General features: G+C 40.5%; 1 protein-coding gene across 7 annotated transcripts in view; it reads left to right on the top strand.

The window, feature by feature from the left end:
* DNAJB2 (DnaJ heat shock protein family (Hsp40) member B2) overlaps nucleotides 1-20602 on the top strand; it is a 31371-nt gene extending 10769 nt beyond the window's left edge. For 6 of the 7 annotated variants that reach the window (XM_075829152.1, XM_075829157.1, XM_075829156.1 and 3 more), the window contains 7 exons: nucleotides 4353-4462; nucleotides 6300-6353; nucleotides 12359-12469; nucleotides 13843-13935; nucleotides 14446-14557; nucleotides 16229-16299; nucleotides 18033-20602. In XM_075829152.1, coding sequence (XP_075685267.1) covers nucleotides 4353-4462; nucleotides 6300-6353; nucleotides 12359-12469; nucleotides 13843-13935; nucleotides 14446-14557; nucleotides 16229-16299; nucleotides 18033-18598 — 1117 coding nt within the window. In that variant the 3' untranslated portion in view covers nucleotides 18599-20602. The remainder of the gene's footprint in view (nucleotides 1-4352; nucleotides 4463-6299; nucleotides 6354-12358; nucleotides 12470-13842; nucleotides 13936-14445; nucleotides 14558-16228; nucleotides 16300-18032) is intronic. The other variant, XM_075829159.1, reaches the window with a different exon arrangement.
* The last annotated feature ends 876 nt before the right edge of the window (nucleotides 20603-21478 follow it).

The raw sequence follows: 21478 nt of genomic DNA, 5'->3' as shown, positions 1-21478 counted from the left end.
CTGTCAAAAGGCGGCGCGTAAAAAAGACGCCCGCGTCAAAGAAGTGCCTGTCACTTCTTCAGACGTAAATGGAGCCGTTTTCCATGGACTCCATAGAAAAACAGCTCCAATTACGTCCGTAATGGACGTAGCGAAAGACGCCTGCACATGCCATTACATCTGAAATTACGGTGCTGTTTTCTCCTGAAAACAGCACCGTAATTTCAGCCATAATGGACGCTGCCCTGTGAACATACCCTCAGGGCTTAAAATGTCAGGGGAAATAGCCCCAATACATATGTGTCCGCCCAAAAAAAAGTGTGTATATGAGACAGCATAGCATATCTATAGCACTACGACCCTATAAACTATGGATAGGATTAGATACAGCGGCTCAGCAGACAGTATCACACATGATAGGATTAGATACAGTGGCTCAGAAGGCAGTGTCACACATGATAGGATTAGATACAGTGGCCCAGCAGACAGTATCACACATGATAGGATTAGATACAGTGGCTCAGCAGACAGTACCACACATGATAGGATTAGATACAGTGGCTCAGCACAGTACCACACATGATAGGATTAGATACAGTGGCTCAGAAGGCAGTATCACACATGATAGGATTAAATACAGTGGCTAGCAGACAGTATCACACATGATCGGATTAGATATAGGGTCCAGCAGACAGTATCACACATGATAGGATTAGATACAGTGGCTCAGAAGGCAGTGTCACACATGATAGGATTAGATACAGTGGCTCAGAAGGCAGTGTCACACATGATAGGATTAGATACAGTGGCCCAGCAGACAGTATCACACATGATAGGATTAGATACAGTGGCTCAGAAGGCAGTGTCACACATGATAGGATTAGATACAGTGGCCCAGCAGACAGTATCACACATGATAGGATTAGATACAGTGGCTCAGCAGACAGTACCACACATGATAGGATTAGATACAGTGGCTCAGCACAGTACCACACATGATAGGATTAGATACAGTGGCTCAGAAGGCAGTATCACACATGATAGGATTAAATACAGTGGCTAGCAGACAGTATCACACATGATCGGATTAGATATAGGGTCCAGCAGACAGTATCACACAAGATACGATTAGATACAGGGCCCAGCAGACAATATCACACATGATTGGATTAGATACAGGGCCCAGCTCGCTGACATTGCGGCTCCAGCGCTGGACCCAGGATAGGTAAGAATAATAATTTTGCTTCTTTATGTGTTACTGATTACTTTTGTGTGTTTGTGTTTTTTTACAGGTTCGGTTGTTGGACTTCGTATTCGAGGACGACTTCAATGACGGCGTTTTTTTTATTCTCAATAAAATGGTTAATGAGGGTTGTGTTTTTTTATTTCAATAAAATATTTTTTCTATGTGCTTGTATCTTTTTAAACTTTATTATCACCGCCTTAGTAATGGCCGCTGGCTGATTGACAACCTCCATTACTAAGGCGGGGCTTAATGTTAGCCGGTGCAGAGGCTACACTAACCCCCATTATTACCCCGGTACCCACCGCCACCAGGGGTACTGGGAAGAGCCGGGCACGAACCAGTACCCGACCATCTGTAGTGACGGGCAGGCACCGGGGTGGCCGCAGGCTGGTAGTATTAGGCTGGGGAAGGCCAAAAACAGTGGCCCTTGCCACCCTGGTAATGCTGCCTGCTGCTGCTGTGTTGTATCTGGCTGGTTATGAAAATTGGGTGGGGGGACCCGACATCGTTCTTTCCAATTATTTTTTATTTTATTTTTTTTTAAATGACGTGGGGTCCCCCCCATTTTTCATAACCAGCCAGATACAATAAAGCAGCAGCAGCCTAGCATCACCAGGGTAGGAAGGGCCACTGTTTTTGGCCTTTCCCCTCCTGATAATACCAGCCTGCGGCCACCCCACTGGCCGACCATCACTGCAGATGGTCAGGTACTGGATCGTACCCGGCTCTTCCCAGCACCCCTGGTGGCGGTGGGTACCGGGGTAATAAAGGGGGTTAGTGTTAGCCTCTGCACCGGCTAACACTAAGCCCCGCCTTAGCAATGGATGCTGTCAATCAGCCGGCGGCCATTACTAAGGCGGTAGTAATATAGTTTAAAAAAAAACACAAAGGCATAGAAAAAATATTTTATTGAAATAAAAAAAAAACCCACACAGCCCTCATTAACCATTTTATTGATAACAAAAAAAAAAGCCGTCTTCGAAGTAGTCCTGGAATCCGCCGTAGTCCAACGACCGAACCTGTAAGAAAACACACAAAAAATGATTAGTAACACGTGTGTTAGGCTTAGATACAGGGCCCATGTGTGATACTGTCTGTGGGACCCTGTATCTAAGCCTACCACAACGTAGGCTTAGATAAATGGTCCAGCAGACAGTAATCTTATACAGTATAAGATTACTGTGTGCTGGGCCCTGTATCTAAACCTACAGTGTGGTAGGCTTATATACAGGGCCCATCAGACAGGATCACACATGGGCCATGTATCTAAGCCTACCATGTGATTGGCTTAGATACAGGGCCCAGCAGACAGGATCACACATGGGCCATGTATCTAAGCCTACCATGTGATTGGCTTAGATACAGGGCCCAGCAGACAGGATCACGCATGGGCCATGTATCTAAGCCTACCATGTGATTGGCTTATATACAGGGCCCATCAGACAGGATCACACATGGGCCATGTATCTAAGCCTACCATGTGATTGGCTTAGATACAGGGCCCAGCAGACAGGATCACGCATGGGCCATGTATCTAAGCCTACCATGTGATTGGCTTATATACAGGGCCCAGCAGACAGGATCACGCATGGGCCATGTATCTAAGCCTACCATGTGATTGGCTTATATACAGGGCCCATCAGACAGGATCACGCATGGGCCATGTATCTAAGCCTACCATGTGATTGGCTTAGATACAGGATCACGCATGGGCCATGTATCTAAGCCTACCATGTGATTGGCTTAGATACAGGGCCCAGCAGACTGGATCACACAATCTGTGATCCTGTCTCATGGGCCCCCTAAGCCTGCTACATCGTAGGCTTAGGGGTTGTACAGTCCCTAAACATTGATGGCCTATCCTCAGGATAGGCCATCAATAGCGGATGTGTCTCTCGGGACCCGCAAATCAGCTGTTTTGAAGGGGCCGCAGCACTCGTACGAGAGCTGCTTCCCCTTCATTTCACTACTCGCTCACACTGTGAATCGCCGACACCGATTCACAGTGTGACCGGAATGAAGTGACCGGAATGAAGGGGAGCAGCTCTCGTACGAGTGTTGTGGCCCCTTCAAAACAGCTGATTGGCGGGTCCCGGGAGTCTGACCCCGCCAGTCAGGGCTAACCTTACCTTCCTCTTCGGCCGCGGCGGGAGTTCTGTCGTCTCGATGCTGTGCGCGGCGCATAGCGTGGTGACGTCATGCGCTGCGCACTGCGCTTGACGTCAGGACCTCCGCTGCGATCCGGAACCAGGAAGGTAAGGAAAGTATGTTACTATAGTAACAGGGGCCCGCGGCCCGAGTTACTATAGTAACTTTTTATTGATGTGGTACGGGGGGCCGTGGGCCCCCTGGCTTCGGGGCCCGGTCGCAATTCCGACCGCTGCGACCCCTATAGCTACGCCAGTGACTATAATACTGCCCCCTATATACAAGAATATAACTACTATAATACTGCCCCCTATATACAAGAATATAACTACTATAATACTGCCCCCTATATACAAGTATATAACTACTATAATACTGCCCCCTATATACAAGAATATAACTACTATAATACTGCCCCTATATACAAGAATATAACTACTATAATACTGCCCCTATGTACAAGAATATAACTACTATAATACTGCCCCTATATACAAGAATATAACTACTATAATCCTGCCCCCTATATACAAGAATATAACTACTATAATACTGCTCCCTATATACAAGAATATAACTACTATAATACTGCCCCTATATACAAGAATATAACTACTATAATACTGCTCCTATATACAAGAATATAACTACTATAATACTGCCTCCTATATACAAGAATATAACTACTATAATACTGCTCCCTATATACAAGAATATAACTACTATAACACTGCCCCCTATATACAAGAATATAACTACTATAATACTGCCCCCTATATACAAGTATATAACTACTATAATACTGCCCCCTATATACAAGAATATAACTACTATAATACTGCTCCTATATACAAGAATATAACTACTATAATACTGCCCCATATGTTTTATTCTATATTCTCTTCTATTTCTAGAATTGTATATTAAATTAATTTTTAAAATTGTGCTTTTTCTGTTTGTATTTTTCTTGGCCCCTCAGGTATCGGAAGCTTGCTCTCAAATGGCACCCAGACAAGAATCCAGATAACAAGGAGCTTGCGGAGAAGAAGTTTAAAGATATTGCGGAAGCCTATGAGGTGTTATCAGATGGTAAAGATTTTTCTGTTACTTTGAATTAGTTATGAAGTGTATATTCACTCTTTCACCTGTATACGGCACACGGGGAAGGATCAGCTTTGCTGCTCTAAGATTCTTTATTTTGGAAAATCTCTGTTATTGGGCGTTTTGAGTTCACCAGAATTTCTAGACGTTGTCACGTACCTCCCAACTTTCAAGTATCACAAAGAGGGACAACCGATGTGGTGGGCGCAGCATCATTTATTTATTTTTTATTTTTTCAAGCCATGTCTCTAATCCCACCCAATCCCCGCTTATACACACCCGGTTCAGCCCACACAGTATCATACTCCCATAGTGCATCCGACAAAGTATAATACCAAATAGTTGCCACCATAGCTGCCACCGTGCCATATAATGTCCACAGAGATGCCCTCATACAGTATAATGCCCAAACAAATTCCCCGATGGAGCATAATTCCCCCATACCTGCCCTATACTATATAATGCCCACACAAATGCCACCATAGCTGCCCCATACAGCATAATGTCCCAAAAGCTGCCCCAATACAGTATAATGCCCCGCTTAACTGCCCATAGTGCCACAGTTTCCATGTAGATAGTGCCATACCCCCCTCGAAGATAGCGCCCCCCCCCCTTTGTAGATCTTGCCATTGGGATTCCCTCTTGGAGCAGAATCCCCAGCCAGAGCATAAGCTGGGGATTCCGCTCCTAGAGGGAAGCCCTGATGTCACTGTCCATATATGGACAGTGACATCAGGGGCTACTTCTTGAGCGGAATCCCAGTTGCTGACTCTAGCCGACGATTCCTAGAGCCCCTGACGTCAATATCCATATATGGACAGTGACCTCAGGGCTTTACTCTACGAGTGGAATCCCCGGCCAGATCATCGGCAACAGGGATTCCGCTCAAGGAGTAGCCACTGACATCACTGTCCACATATGGACAGTGACGTCAAGAGCCTCCCCGAGCACAGTACTTAGTAGCGCTGTGCCTGGGGGACTCCTCAACGAGCAGAGGCACTACCACTGCTCCTCCGCTCTGAACAAATTCTGAAGCAGGGAGCTGATGGTTCCTTGCTTCAGAATTGGGTTCAATTGTATCTGCGTCCTGAGGACGCAGGTACAGTTGACAGCGCGACATATCCCCGGCCACCCGGGACAGAGCCCGGAATCCCGGACTGTCCCGCTCAATTTGGGATGGCTGGAAGGTACGGTTATCTTACACCAGGAAAGGACCTGCTCTGCAGTAATGAATATGCAATTTATCTGAGACTCCTGTTGCTCGATCCGAATAATTGTGTGAACAAGACTGATCAGTATAAAATTATTAAAGGAACACATTGGGCAGAAACTGACACATTGTGCTGTCTAGTGCAAGGCCTAAGGGGGCGGAGCATGACACAAATTCTCTTTTTGGTGTTCTTTGGATTCCTGCGTCATGCTCCGACCCCTCAGAACTTGCATTAGGCATAACAGTGTATCAGTTTTGCCTGGAGTGTTCCTTTAATTAGGTGGGTTTTTTTTCAACGGAGTTGTTTCATCGGGATATCACTTTTAAGTCAGGCCCTCCTCCCAAATTAGCTAATTTCCACGTATCCGGCTGCTGAACCTCTGTTATTACTATTGGCAGCCACAAATTTATCCTAAATGTTGTATTTTGCTACCCAATCAAATGGGCTAATAGAGAGGGGGTCCGAGTTGGATGCTTTTCCCATGACACACATACTGTATATCCTATAGAGATATGCACGAGGGTTGTTGTGAGCGGACTACCCCTTTGTTATAAAAAAGCCATGACGCTAGTATAAATATTGCATAAGACGTGACAATTTCTTTTTTTTGTTAGTGAACAAACGGGAAACTTATGACCGACATGGTAAAGCCGGATTCTCCGGTCCTGGTGAGTCTCCCTCTTATCTGCCAGAGTTTAAAATATATTTATTTGTGTATAATGTTCTATAAATAAAATAGAAATTATCCTAACCAAAAGTAAAGACGCATCTTATACCTTTATACTATTTCTTGCAAATTGCGTTTAGTTTATTTAAGTTAGATACATATAATACTGCCCCCTATATACAAGTATATAACTACTATAATACTGCCCTCTATATACAAGAATATAACTACTATAATACTGCTCCCTATATACAAGAATATAACTACTATAATACTGCCCCTATATACAAGAATATAACTACTATAATACTGCCCCCTATATACAAGAATATAACTACTATAATACTGCCCCCTATATACAAGAATATAACTACTATAATACTGCCCCTATATACAAGAATATAACTACTATAATACTGCCCCTATATACAAGAATATAACTACTATAATACTGCTGCTATATACAAGAATATAACTACTATAATACTGCCCCTATATACAAGAATATATCTACTATAATACTGCCCCCTATATACAAGAATATAACTACTATAATACTGCCCCCTATGTACAAGAATATAACTACTATAATACTGCTCCTATATACAAGAATATAACTACTATAATACTGCCCCTATATACAAGAATATAACTACTATAATACTGCCCCTATGTACAAGAATATAACTACTATAATACTGCCCCTATATACAAGAATATAACTACTATAATACTGCCCCCTATATACAAGAATATAACTACTATAATACTGCCCCCTATATACAAGAATATAACTACTATAATACTGCTCCTATATATAAGAATATAACTACTATAATACTGCCCCCTATATACAAGAATAGAACTACTATAATACTGCCCCCTATATACAAGAATATAACTACTATAATACTGCCCCCTATATACAAGAATATAACTACTATAATACTGCCCCCTATATACAAGAATAGAACTACTATAATACTGCCCCCTATATACAAGAATAGAACTACTATAATACTGCCTCCTATATACAAGAATATAACTACTATAATACTGCCCCCTATATACAAGAATAGAACTACTATAATACTACCTCCTATATACAAGAATATATCTACAGAATATATCTACTATAATACTGCCCCCTATATGCAAGAATATAACTACTATAATACTGCCCCTATATACAAGAATATAACTACTATAATACTGCCCCTATATACAAGAATATAACTACTATAATACTGCCTCCTATATACAAGAATATAACTACTATAATACTGCTCCTATATACAAGAATATAACTACTATAATACTGCCCCCTATACACAAGAATATAACTACTATAATACTGCCCCTATATACAAGAATATAACTACTATAATACTGCTCCTATATACAAGAATATAACTACTATAATACTGCCCCCTATACACAAGAATATAACTACTATAATACTGCCCCTATATACAAGAATAGAACTACTATAATACTGCTCCTATATACAAGAATATAACTACTATAATACTGCCCCCTATACACAAGAATATAACTACTATAATACTGCCCCTATATACAAGAATAGAACTACTATAATACTGCCCCCTATATACAAGAATATAACTACTATAATACTGCCCCTATATACAAGAATATAACTACTATAATACTGCCCCTATATACAAGAATATAACTACTATAATACTGCTCCTATATACAAGAATATAACTACTATAATACTGCTCCTATATACAAGAATATAACTACTATAATACTGCCCCCTATATACCAGAATATAACTACTATAATACTGCTCCTATATACAAGAATATAACTACTATAATACTGCCCCTATATACAAGAATATAACTACTATAATACTGCCCCCTATACACAAGAATATAACTACTATAATACTGCCCCCTATACACAAGAATATAACTACTATAATACTGCCCCTATATACAAGAATAGAACTACTATAATACTGCCCCCTATATACAAGAATATAACTACTAGAATACTGCCCCCTATATACAAGAATAGAACTACTATAATACTGCTCCTATATACAAGAATATCACTACTATAATACTGCCCCTATATACAAGAATATAATTACTATAATACTGCCCCCTGAATATAACTGATATAATACTGCCCCCTATATAAAAGTATAGAACTACTATAATACCGCCCCCTATATACAAGAATATAACTACTATAATACTGCCCCCTATATACAAGAATATAACTACTATAATACTGCCCCTATATACAAGAATATAACTACTATAATACTGTCCCTATATACAAGAATATAACTACTATAATACTGCTCCTATATACAAGAATATAACTACTATAATACTGCCCCTATATACAAGAATATAACTACTATAATACTGCCCCCTATATACAAGAATATAACTACTATAATACTGCCCCCTATATACAAGAATATAACTACTATAACACTGCCCCCTATATACAAGAATATAACTACTATAACACTGCCCCCTATATACAAGAATATAACTACTATAATACTGCCCCTATATACAAGAATATAACTACTATAATACTGCCCCTATATACAAGAATATAACTACTATAACACTGCCCCCTATATACAAGAATATAACTACTATAATACTGCCCCTATATACAGGAATATAACTACTATAATACTGCCCCCTATATACAGGAATATAACTACTATAATACTGCTCCTATATACAAGAATATAACTACTATAATACTGCCCCTATATACAAGAATATAACTACTATAATACTGCACCTATATACAAGAATATAACTACTATAATACTGCTCCTATATACAAGAATATAACTACTATAATACTGCCCCTATATACAAGAATATAATTACTATAACACTGCCCCCTATATACAAGAATATAACTACTATAATACTGCCACTATATACAAGAATATAACTACTATAATACTGCTCCTATATACAAGAATATAACTACTATAATACTGCCCCCTATATACAGGAATATAACTACTATAATACTGCCCCTATATACAAGAATATAACTACTATAATACTGCCCCTATATACAAGAATATAACTACTATAATACAGCCCCTATATACAAGAATATAACTACTATAATACTGCCTCCCATATACAAGAATATAACTACTATAATACTGCCCCTATATAAAAGAATATAACTACTATAATACTGCCCCTATATACAAGAATATAACTACTATAATACTGCTCCTATATACAAGAATATAACTACTATAATACTGCTCCTATATACAAGAATATAACTACTATAATACTGCCCCTATATACAAGAATATAATTACTATAACACTGCCCCCTATATACAAGAATATAACTACTATAATACTGCCACTATATACAAGAATATAACTACTATAATACTGCTCCTATATACAAGAATATAACTACTATAATACTGCCCCCTATATACAGGAATATAACTACTATAATACTGCCCCTATATACAAGAATATAACTACTATAATACTGCCCCTATATACAAGAATATAACTACTATAATACAGCCCCTATATACAAGAATATAACTACTATAATACTGCCTCCCATATACAAGAATATAACTACTATAATACTGCCCCTATATAAAAGAATATAACTACTATAATACTGCCCCTATATACAAGAATATAACTACTATAATACTGTCCCTATATACAAGAATATAACTACTATAATACTGCTCCTATATACAAGAATATAACTACTATAATACTGCCCCTATATACAAGAATATAACTACTATAACACTGCCCCCTATATACAAGAATGTAACTACTATAATACTGCCCCCTATATACAAGAATATAACTACTATAATACTGCCCCCTATATACAAGAATGTAACTACTATAATACTGCCCCCTATATACAAGACTATAACTACTATAATACTGCCCCTATATACAAGAATATAACTACTATAATACTGTCTCCCATATACAAGAATATAACTACTATAATACTGCCCCCTATATACAAGACTATAACTACTATAATACTGCCTCCCATATACAAGAATGTAACTACTATAATACTGCCCCCTATATACAAGACTATAACTACTATAATACTGCCCCTATATACAAGAATATAACTACTATAATACTGCCCCCTATATACAAGAATGTAACTACTATAATACTGCCCCCTATATACAAGAATATAACTACTATAATACTGCCTCCTATATCCAAGAATATAACTACTATAATACTGCTCCTATATACAAGAATATAACTACTATAATACTGCCCCCTATGTACAAGAATATAACTACTATAATACTGCCCCATATGTACAGGAACATAACTACTATAATACTGCCCCTATATACAAGAATATAACTACTATAATACTGACCCTATGTACAAGAATATAACTACTATAATACTGCCCCCTATATACAAGAATATAACTACTATAATACTGCCCCCTATATACAAGAATATAACTACTATAATACTGCTCCCTATGTACAAGAATATAACTACTATAATACTGCCCCTATATACAAGAATATAACTACTATAATACTGCTCCCTATATACATGAATATAACTACTATAATACTACCCCTATATACAAGAATATAACTACTAGAATACTGCCCCCTATATACAAGAATAGAACTACTATAATACTGCCCCCTATATACAAGAATATAACTACTATAATACTGCCCCCATATACAAGAATATAACTACTATAATACTGCCCCCTATATACAAGAATATAACTACTATAATACTGCCCCCTATATACAAGAATATAACTACTATAACACTGCCCCTATGTACAAGAATATAACTACTATAATACTTCTCCTATATACAAGAGTATAACTACTATAATACTGCCCCCTATATACAAGAGTATAACTACTATAACACTGCCCCTATGTACAAGAATATAACTACTATAATACTTCTCCTATATACAAGAGTATAACTACTATAATACTGCCCCTATACACAAGAATATAACTACTATAATACTTCCCCCTATATACAAGAATATAACTACTATAATACTGCTCCTATATACAAGAATATAACTACTATAATACTGCCCCTATATACAAGAATATAACTACTATAATACTGCCCCCTATATACAAGAATATAACTACTATAATACTACTCCTATATACAAGAGTATAACTACTATAATACTGCTCCTATATACAAGAATATAACTACTATAATACAGACCCCTATATACAAGAATATAACTACTATAACACTGCCCCTATATACAAGAATATAACTACTATAATACTACTCCTATATACAAGAGTATAACTACTATAATACTACTCCTATATACAAGAGTATAACTACTATAATACTGCTCCTATATACAAGAGTATAACTACTATAATACTACTCCTATATACAAGAGTATAACTACTATAATACTACTCCTATATACAAGAGTATAACTACTATAATACTACTCCTATATACAAGAGTATAACTACTATAATACTGCCCCTATATACAAGAGTATAACTACTATAATACTACTCCTATATACAAGAGTATAACTACTATAATACTGCCCCTATATACAAGAGTATAACTACTATAATACTACTCCTATATACAAGAGTATAACTACTATAATACTGCTCCTATATACAAGAGTATAACTACTATAATACTACTCCTATATACAAGAGTATAACTACTATAATACTACTCCTATATACAAGAGTATAACTACTATAATACTACTCCTATATACAAGAGTATAACTACTATAATACTGCTCCTATATACAAGAATATAACTACTATAATACAGACCCCTATATACAAGAATATAACTACTATAACACTGCCCCTATATACAAGAATCTGAACATGTACAGGTATTAGCGTTTTATCTCTATCTGAAGATTCTTTTTTTTTCTTGTTTACATTTATTCCCAGAACCTTCAAGATCCAACTCCAGATACCAAGGTTTCACCTATACATTCCGGAGCCCTGAGGAAGTATTTAGAGAATTCTTTGGTGGCCGAGACCCTTTCACAGATTTCTTTGGTAAGTTCATGTATTCCAGTTCCTTCATTACAATCGATTCTGAAAGTATGTGTATTTGGGTCTTTTCAGTTTTTTTTACACTATAGTATTGGTTTAGGATCATCTTGTTTGGTCGGATGATTCTTTAGTAAGGTCTCAGCTCGGTATGAAACCGAAGGAGATTAGAAACTCAAGATGCTGATTCGGAATCCAATAGCAAGACTTTATATTGGCAGGAAAATGAGACCGGGATCAGATAGGACGTGGATATCCTTCACGTTTCTCGCTGACCCCGTCATACAGATCTGTACTTTAATAAGGGAGACTCTCATCAGGATGTGACATGCCGTATCTTTGAAATACTTTTTTAGAGAAAATAATATTTCTTACTGGTAGGGCTGATGTCACAGGGGGCAAAGTTACCTGGGGAGGGCTGATTATGTCACAGATTGTAGGGGCAGGGTTATCTGGTGAAGGCTGATAATGTCAGAGTGTAGGGCAGGGTCATCTAGGAAAATCTGGTGATGTTACAAAGTGAGGGGGAAAGATTATTTAGGAAGTCCTGATGATGTCACAGATTTAGTGGGTAGGGTTATCTGGGGGGAGGTGATGTCATCGTGTATATGCTGGGTCATCTGGGAAAAACTGGTGATGTTACAGAGTGAGGGGGCAAGGTTATCTGGGGAGGGACTTAGGATGTCACAGATTGAGGGGGCAGGGTTATCTGGGGAGGGCTAATGACATCAGAAAGTGAAGGGTTTACCTGTGGGGACTGATGTCACAATTTAAGAGGGCAGCCTTATCTGGGGGGTGGCTGATGATGCCATAGAGTGAGGGGACAAGGTTATAAAAAATGATGGTGTCACAGGGTGAAGATATAGGGTTGTCTGGGGAGGGCTGGTGATGTCACCGTGAGAGGCCAGAATAATCTTTTGAAGACCTGTTTTCTCTGACATTTATGAAATTAATTCTCTATGTGGCGTGCCTGTGCCCTTTCCTCTCTCACATTGACGTTGCTGTGCAAGTTGTGATTTCTGGTTAAGAAAATGCAGCAGGGGAGTAACAGATGACTACAGGATCAGAGTATATGGCTTGGTTTGTAGTCTGTAACCACGGAAACACATAGTTCTGCATAGGAGCTGCATACATAAAATTGTAGGAGATTATTTCTAGAAAAAGTTAGGTGCACAAAGCCTTCAATTGTGGCCTGATACAACATGGCGCTGCCTGGCATTGTCTCAGTGTGACTACATTCAAAGAAGAGCAGAACAGGAGTATAACTGATAGTACTATAGGAATATATAAACCTATTGCAAGGTAATAAGTAGTTTAACAAAACTCATAGTGCCACCTTGTGTTGAGTATGCTCCATTACAACTTCCTGTCACTTTAAGGTGATGACTTCCTGTTCCCTGGAATGCACAGCGATGAGATGCGGCACACCAGTTCCGCGCCATTCTTTACCGACGTATTTCCAGGTAGCAGAGGTAAAGCTGAACCGTGTTTTTATCTATATTTTTTTCTATATATTGATATATTATCTGATGAGTAATATCCTGGACGTATACTGCATCCCTTTAAATGTCATTGTTTCGTGGGGGTGCCATAAAATCTTCAAATTTTTCATAGTTGCAATACAGTGAATAGGTACATTTGGGGTCGGCAACCTTCGGTGCTCCAGCTCCTGTGAAACTACATCTCCCAGCATGCACTAGCAGCCAAAGGCTCTGCCGAAGGTTGCTGGCCCATGAGGTACATGGTGAATATGTGACAGACGATTCTACAATATCACTCCTGTCCTGGACTCCTGTCTAATAGCTCTTATCTATACTGATACATTGTAACAAAACCATCAACTGTGAAAGCAGGAGCAAGTCAGGACAAGTTATCAGCCTCTAAATGTAAAGAAGAATGTTAATATTCACTGACAGAAAGCCGAGATCTTGAAAACCCCTTTAACGTTTTGTTTTTTGAGTCCTGTGAATTTTTCTTTACAGTTTTCTCATCCTTTTCGTCTTTTGGAAGTGATGGGTTTGCGGTAACTGGAAACGTTTGCTCGGTCTCCACCACAACTAAAATTGTTAACGGAAAGAAGATAACAACCAGAAAGTGAGTTTGCCCTTATCCATAGTTCAACCTCTGATCTAGCGCTCCAACGTGCAAATCTACTGCTGAGATTTCTGTGCATTCCCTGCTGGTTCAGTCTCTGCAATCGTACGCTGTATGTCTTTACACACAGTAGAAAAAATATGCCGAAAAATATCGTTCATGAATTTACATGCAGTGCGGTTTTTGACGCGGCAGCGTGTCCATTTATGCTTCTCTTCTGTTGTGGGTTTTCCGCATTAAATTCAATGTGATGGTAAAACTCGCAACAAAGCGATTAAAAAATAAATAAATCTTATACTTACCCAGAATTCTGTTCTTGTTCTTCCAGCCCCGCCTCCTGGAATCACGTTTCATCCCATGTGATCGCTGCAGCCAATCACAAATATTTTTAACTTGAAAATAATAAAGTTTATACTTCACACCGGCCATAGTCCTAGCGACGCGATTCTCTCTTCTGAGCGCAGCCCGGCCTCCTGGGATGACGTTTCATCTCATGTGACTTCTGCAGCCAATCAAAGGCTGCAGCGGTCACATGGACTACAGCGTCATCACAGGAGGCCGGGCTGCGCTCACAAGAGAGGGAAACGCGTCGCCATGACTACTGCTGGGTCAGTTTACATGTTTTTATTGGTGCGGAATTTCCGCAGCGGAGTTTTACAGACGGAATTCTCTGCGGCTACCAGGGCGGATTTGCTGTGTAGTTTTAAGCAGCGTGTTCTTCCTGATTCCTCGGCGTGTGTTCCTCCCCTTAGGCCTCGTTCACGCTTTCTGGATTTCATACATATTCTGCACCGAAATCCGCCTCCCATAGACTGTAAGAGTATGTTCACACGGCTTCTTTTTAGCTGTTAACCCCCCGAATAATGGCTGAAAATACGGGGGCTGAATGCCTCCAATCACCTGCTCATTGCTGTCCATGGGAAAAACTGCATATCGTTCCCACGGGGCGTTTTTTTACGCGTCCGTTTGTAAAAACGGCGTGTAAAAAAAAAAAGTGCATGTCACTTCTTGAGCTGTATTTGGAGCCGTTTTTCATTGTCTTCATAGAAAAAACGCTCCAATAAAGGACCGTAAAAAACGCATTAAAAAAACGCCTGATGCATAAAAAATGGCTGAGAATCCGAGGCGGTTTTCCCTTGAAAACAGCTCCGTATTTTACGGCTGTTTTTCATTTGCAGTGTGAACATCGCCTAATGGGACATTTGCATCTGTACAGACATTGTGGACATTTTCTGTAAAGATTTAAAATCTGCTTTTTGAAAAAAAAAAAAAGTGACGTCATATATTGAGAGCGTAAAATCCGGGGCTAATCGTCATACAGATCCAAGAGACATTGAATTGCAAATCCGCCTGGAATTTCAGTCGTGGATACTGTAGGAAATTTGAATAAGGCCAGACTGATATTTTCTGTCACCGATTTCAATGCAAAATCTCAACGAACTTGCGGCAACGTCTGCATGTAACCCAAAATCCGCATGTAACGCCTTACTACTTGCGCAGTGACGAAGTTGAGATGTGCTGAGTCGTGAGGCGTTACAGGTCTCGTACCTCCAGTCACAACCTTGTAGTGAATAGGCTGTATGTGACCATTCTGCTTAATGATGAGTATAGCGCGCGCGCGCGCGCGCCTGTCAGTGTGTTTACTAATCGCATAATCGTCCGTCCCTACAGGACTGTAGAAAATGGCGTAGAACGGGTGGAGGTCGAGGAGGACGGGCAGCTTACGTCCATCCGGGTGAACGGTAAGAAGTGTTGAGAATCGACCATAAACTTCTGAAAATGAATGTCTGCAGTGACCAAACAGCGCTGTAATAAAAGGCCAATAGAATGTGCACTCTAGATTTCTCGGGGACCTTTGGGGTGTTTAGGGTGTCGACCCGATGTCTCACATGGAATTTATGGCATCAATATCATGAATCTGTGAGAAGCTCTAGGATCCAGCGACCGCTGTGATTTACTTTGGTTGACTTGATGGTTGCTTTATACACTTTTTTTTTAGCACTAGGTGGCGCTAAAGCCCAGCCTGAAGTTTATAGCCTCAAAGGATAAATCTGTGGTTAAAAGTAATTTTAGCAAAATTCCTTTAATTCGCCATTTATAGGATGTGAACAAAAAAAGCAATGGCATACTTGCTGTTTTCTTTCCACCCCCAAAAGAAATGTATTAAAGTTTTTCAATTTATTATACGTTCACCACAATGATGATAATAAATACAGCTCTTCCCGCAAAATGAAGAAGTTATGGTTCTCAACGCAGTGATGAAAAAAATGAAGAAAATCTCTGTGTCCTCAAGGCCCAAAATAGCTGCGTCCTTATTGGGTTAAATTATAACATTTTACCAGTAGGGGGAGCTCTTTACTTATGGATTTATACAGCTGGTATTGATTTCAATGGGAGTTCAGAGAGCTCCCCCTAGTGGTAGTTTCTGGTAGCCATCATTTTATCATTCGGCATTAGACTAGACCTCAACAGATAATACCATTAATTAACTTCACCCTCGTAAACCACCAGAAATGTCAGATTTTACCCTCTAACCCAACATGGCTCCCCCCATTGATCTTATGCATTAACCCTTAACCACCCTGGATCACAAAGGATTTTATGACTAACCCTTTCATCACCCCAGTACAGATATCCGCCCCTAAAATTCACTAAACCACCACAGACATTACGAGGAATACTAGAACTCATTTCTAAGCCGCCCTATGTAGAAATGTACACATAGGAAATCCTCATTCTTGTAACCATCTCTATAGTTCTATTATATGATAGTAAAGCAGGTTTAACTAGCCATGAGATGATCGCAGCAGAAGTGGGAAGTATTGGCTGCTTGAAGATAGCAATAGAGGAAAGATTAGATAATACAGCGAGGGAGACCAGGGAGCACCTCACCTTGCTGCGGACAGGTAATTCTGTCATTATACAGAGTCTCTGATTCCGTTATTTTTTTACATAAATAAATGCCCCCCTTTGCTCTGATAACCGTGATTCTATATTCTAATAGGAATCTCAGCTCTATGTACAAATTTGTTAAACATGTACATTTCTGCTGAACAAAGCTGCCACTAGGGGGAGCAAACTGAAGAGATTCATACAACTCTTATTGAACAATAATCCTTGCTCCCTCTAGTGGCCGCTTGACAGTGAAACTTAAAAGGCATTGACAGATTTGGACAACCCCTTTTCTATTCATCTGATCCCTGACCGTTAGCTGATAGTGAGGGTTCCCACTGCTGGGACCGCTCATAATCCGGGGAGCCGGGCTCTGCTTGTTTTCTGCATTACGCAGCATCCCACAGATTCCGATGGCCGCGGCGTTGGGTCCTCTGAGGTGGGATCCGTTCTCTGCAGGACTCCCCCCTGCAATGCTCTGGACCAGATTACCCCTATAGTTACACTGTACGTGACCATGTCCTGGTATTTGTGTACATGTATTTTTAGAGTATTTTGTCTCTTACGTGTCTGAATTTTGCAGGGGTAGAAGATGAACTTGCTCTTGCACTGGAGATGAGCAAAAGGGATCAGAAGAATGTGCCAACTCCCACCACCACCCAAACCAGGGAGTCTCCATCCACCGTCCAGAGTGCGTCCCCAACCTACCTGGTGCTGGACAGCGACGATGAAGACGAGGACCTGCAGCTGGCAATGGCGTACAGCCTCTCCGAGATGGAAGCCGCGGGGCAACACCGAGCAGGTGTGCGAAGTAAACAGAGAACAGGGAGAGGACAGACGCAGGGGGCAGATCAGCTGAGGCACCAGCAGGGGGCAGATCAGCTGAGGCACCAGCAGGGGGCAGATCAGCTGATGCACCAGCAGGGGGCAGATCAGCTGATGCACCAGCAGGGGGCAGATCAGCTGAGGCACCAGCAGGGGGCAGATCAGCTGATGCACCAGCAGGCAGAAGTTCGAAGACCAGAAAGAGAGGCAGTAGAGCAGGGGGCAGGACACTCAGAGAAAGTTGAAGGAAGTTGGAAGGAACAGGGTAACCCAAAAAACGAGAACAAAAATGATAAAAAGAAGAGTAGATGCTGCATTTGTTAGTGATTCTCGTCCTCATTTCTCATGGAACCTGCGTTACTTTGTTTAATGCATCATTCAGCCAAGGAAAGACAGAATTTACCCCTGCAGAGTATTGCAGTGCTTGTTCTTCCAGCATTAAGAGGGTTAAGCCAGCAGAGCATTGCCTGCACAGAAACCATGAGCTTGTGTTTTTTAAAAAGCCACTTAGGAGACGACTCGATGTTCCTAATCCTAAGCCTCTCCCCTTGCTTGTCGCTGCACTGCCTCCTGTATCTGATCTCTGCCACCCGCATCTGCCCATCTTCACGTAGCTGCGACACTTCCATTCTCGCCGGTTCCTGACGCTCTATCGCCATGTTGGTCAGGGATGTGTTTCCTGCTAAACTGCCAAATGACTTGTAAAGTTCCAGTGTAAATATACAATATACATTCATGTATCCAAACTGAGATCACCCAGGAACCGGAAATAATGCCGTCTTCTGGCGCCATTGTGGCCTTGCTATACTTTTGTGCCAATGATCACAATTTGGGCTTAGCCTAACCCAAAGTCATCAAAGTTGCCTTTATCTTTTTTCCATTCCCCCCCCAGATAATAATAATGTGATTTGCAGTGTAGCGGAGATTTTTAATGACAATGATGGGAGTTATCCTTGTCTGCGTCGTCTTTGCTGCAGGCTACACCCGAGCTGCTGGTGACTCCCTCAGATGTTTAGGTTGTTTCACACATGCTGCATCTCTGGACTACAGACCGTTGCCCTCTTTCCCATAGAAATATATGGTGCAATGCAGGGGTGACAGAGCGTTGTCACCCCAGCATTGCAGACCATAGAAATCTATAATCCCGGCCAATTTCCCCCCGCTGACATGTACGTTTGACTTGGATAAACGTGCATGTGATTCTCTGGGGTGTGATAAGCGGCTGCCAGATAATAGAAAAATCCAACCTCTGAACTCAGACGTCTCAGATGATATTAATCGCTACGATCATTGTATTTACCATTGACGACCAAGCCTGAGTGATAACTGTTCTGACGTCCCATAGATGTAATAATAATTGCCAAATACCATAAACCCATCCGATAAATATAGACGGGAACAGCCAATAATCTAATGTGTATGGGGGCAGCCTGATTGTCCCTCGATGTCTGATATATCAGGGAAAATGAGGATCGGCATATTTTGTTTTCAATACTTTGGGTTCTTTAGTCCTCAGGAGATAAGCGACAATTGATCTGGTAGCCGCTTATCTTGTCTACCCATGGCAATAAACATAACTGGTCAGCATTTATATGGGGGCTTCAGGGGAGATAACTGTGTGACCAGATTTAGATTAGATATCGGTGAGTCCGTGTAGTCATTAATGACTGAGCAGCATAAAAAAGTGGCCGCCGCTCGTCTTTTTATCGGCTGGGATTAGAATCTGTCTCTTCGCTTTTCCCAATTGCTGATTAATGACTTGCCGCCCCATGAATTGCCTACTGAATGTCTTGCTTTTCCCACTAGGTGTGTTCTGAGAATGGATTCACATCCAGTTCTGTTACCATCGCTGGCTGGGGGGGTGCGAGGGGAGCACAGACCACCTATCCCCCCCGACACATTGCACCTTTCCTCTGCGCAGGTTTGGCATATGGGCTCTACCACCCTGACAGATTCAGGGGACCCCCTCCCCCTTCCTTCCCATATTCTGCACTACACTGGAATGAGACTTTCTTCTTCTTTTTTTTTTTTTTTGGATACCCAGAGGGGAGGGGGATAGTACGTGCGGATTTCAAAGGGGCTGGACCCAAGGGACATTACATAAGGAGCGTGGCTGCGTGTGTAATACATATTTATATACTGGACAAGATACGGAAATGGGAACGTGTGTCCCGTATTATTTACTTTGAGATATATTAAACATGATAATCGTGGACTTTGGAATTTCGAAGGGTTAAGATTTCATCACGTTATTAACTATGAAGGGGATGGGAACATGTATATAATGAACAATCCATCGAAATTAAACCTGACGGCTTTTAATATTCATCTGCTTGTGTTCTTCTAATATAATGATGACCTATTGCACTGGATATAGGGAGAAAGATATGCACCTGCTTCAGAAAACTGCAGACTATAACAAGGGATCTCGATATTCAGAAATCCTGAATTACCATATCCCGAGGGGTCATTGGATCTTGCAATATGCACAAAATACATGGAAAGCTGCTCAGGGTTGCCCTCTGGTGGCAGGTCTGATGAAGTTCTTCGTGGTTGAAGAGTAAAGGGGCGTTGCGCTAACAACTGTATCATAGATGATGATGGTATAGGTGGTAAATTTAGCCTTCTAGCACAAGGTTATGCTGGGACATAAGTAGAAATCCTAGCGAAATGCAGAATGAGCCCCACTCTCCACTGCGAGCTCCACCAAATGTACTACAGCTTTATTAACATGGAAGGGGTTGTCCAGCCACAAAAAATAATTTTATAGAACAGCTCAGAGTAAAGTACAGAGACTGGCGGGGATCGGCCAGCGGCAGAAACGGGAGCGCCAGGGGAGTGGTGGGGTATCGGTACGGTAAGTATGATTATTTTTTTTTTGTGTACACCATTCTGAGCTGTTTTTAAAAATATTTTGTGGCTGGACAACCCCTATAATGTCCACCGGTCTGTTTTTTATGGTAAAAAAAAATTCTGTGCTGATTTAATGTAAAAATATCTAGAGGGGAGCTGTTTTTTTTGACTGATAAATTGAAAAATTCTGGCTGCCTGTAGCCACCACTAGAGGGAGGTCACTGCAAATGGATTTATACACCTAGTACTGAACTCTTATAAATCTGTGTGCAGTGAGCTCCATCTAGTGGTGACTTGAGGTGGACACAATGACAATTTTACAGCAAGCAGTACACTGCCAGCCCCCCACTT

This window comes from Rhinoderma darwinii, chromosome 6 (assembly GCF_050947455.1).
Source record: "Rhinoderma darwinii isolate aRhiDar2 chromosome 6, aRhiDar2.hap1, whole genome shotgun sequence".
Classification (NCBI taxonomy): Eukaryota; Metazoa; Chordata; class Amphibia; order Anura; family Rhinodermatidae; genus Rhinoderma; species Rhinoderma darwinii.
Note: the sequence above shows the minus strand (reverse complement) of the source record. Positions and strands in the feature narration are given on the sequence as shown.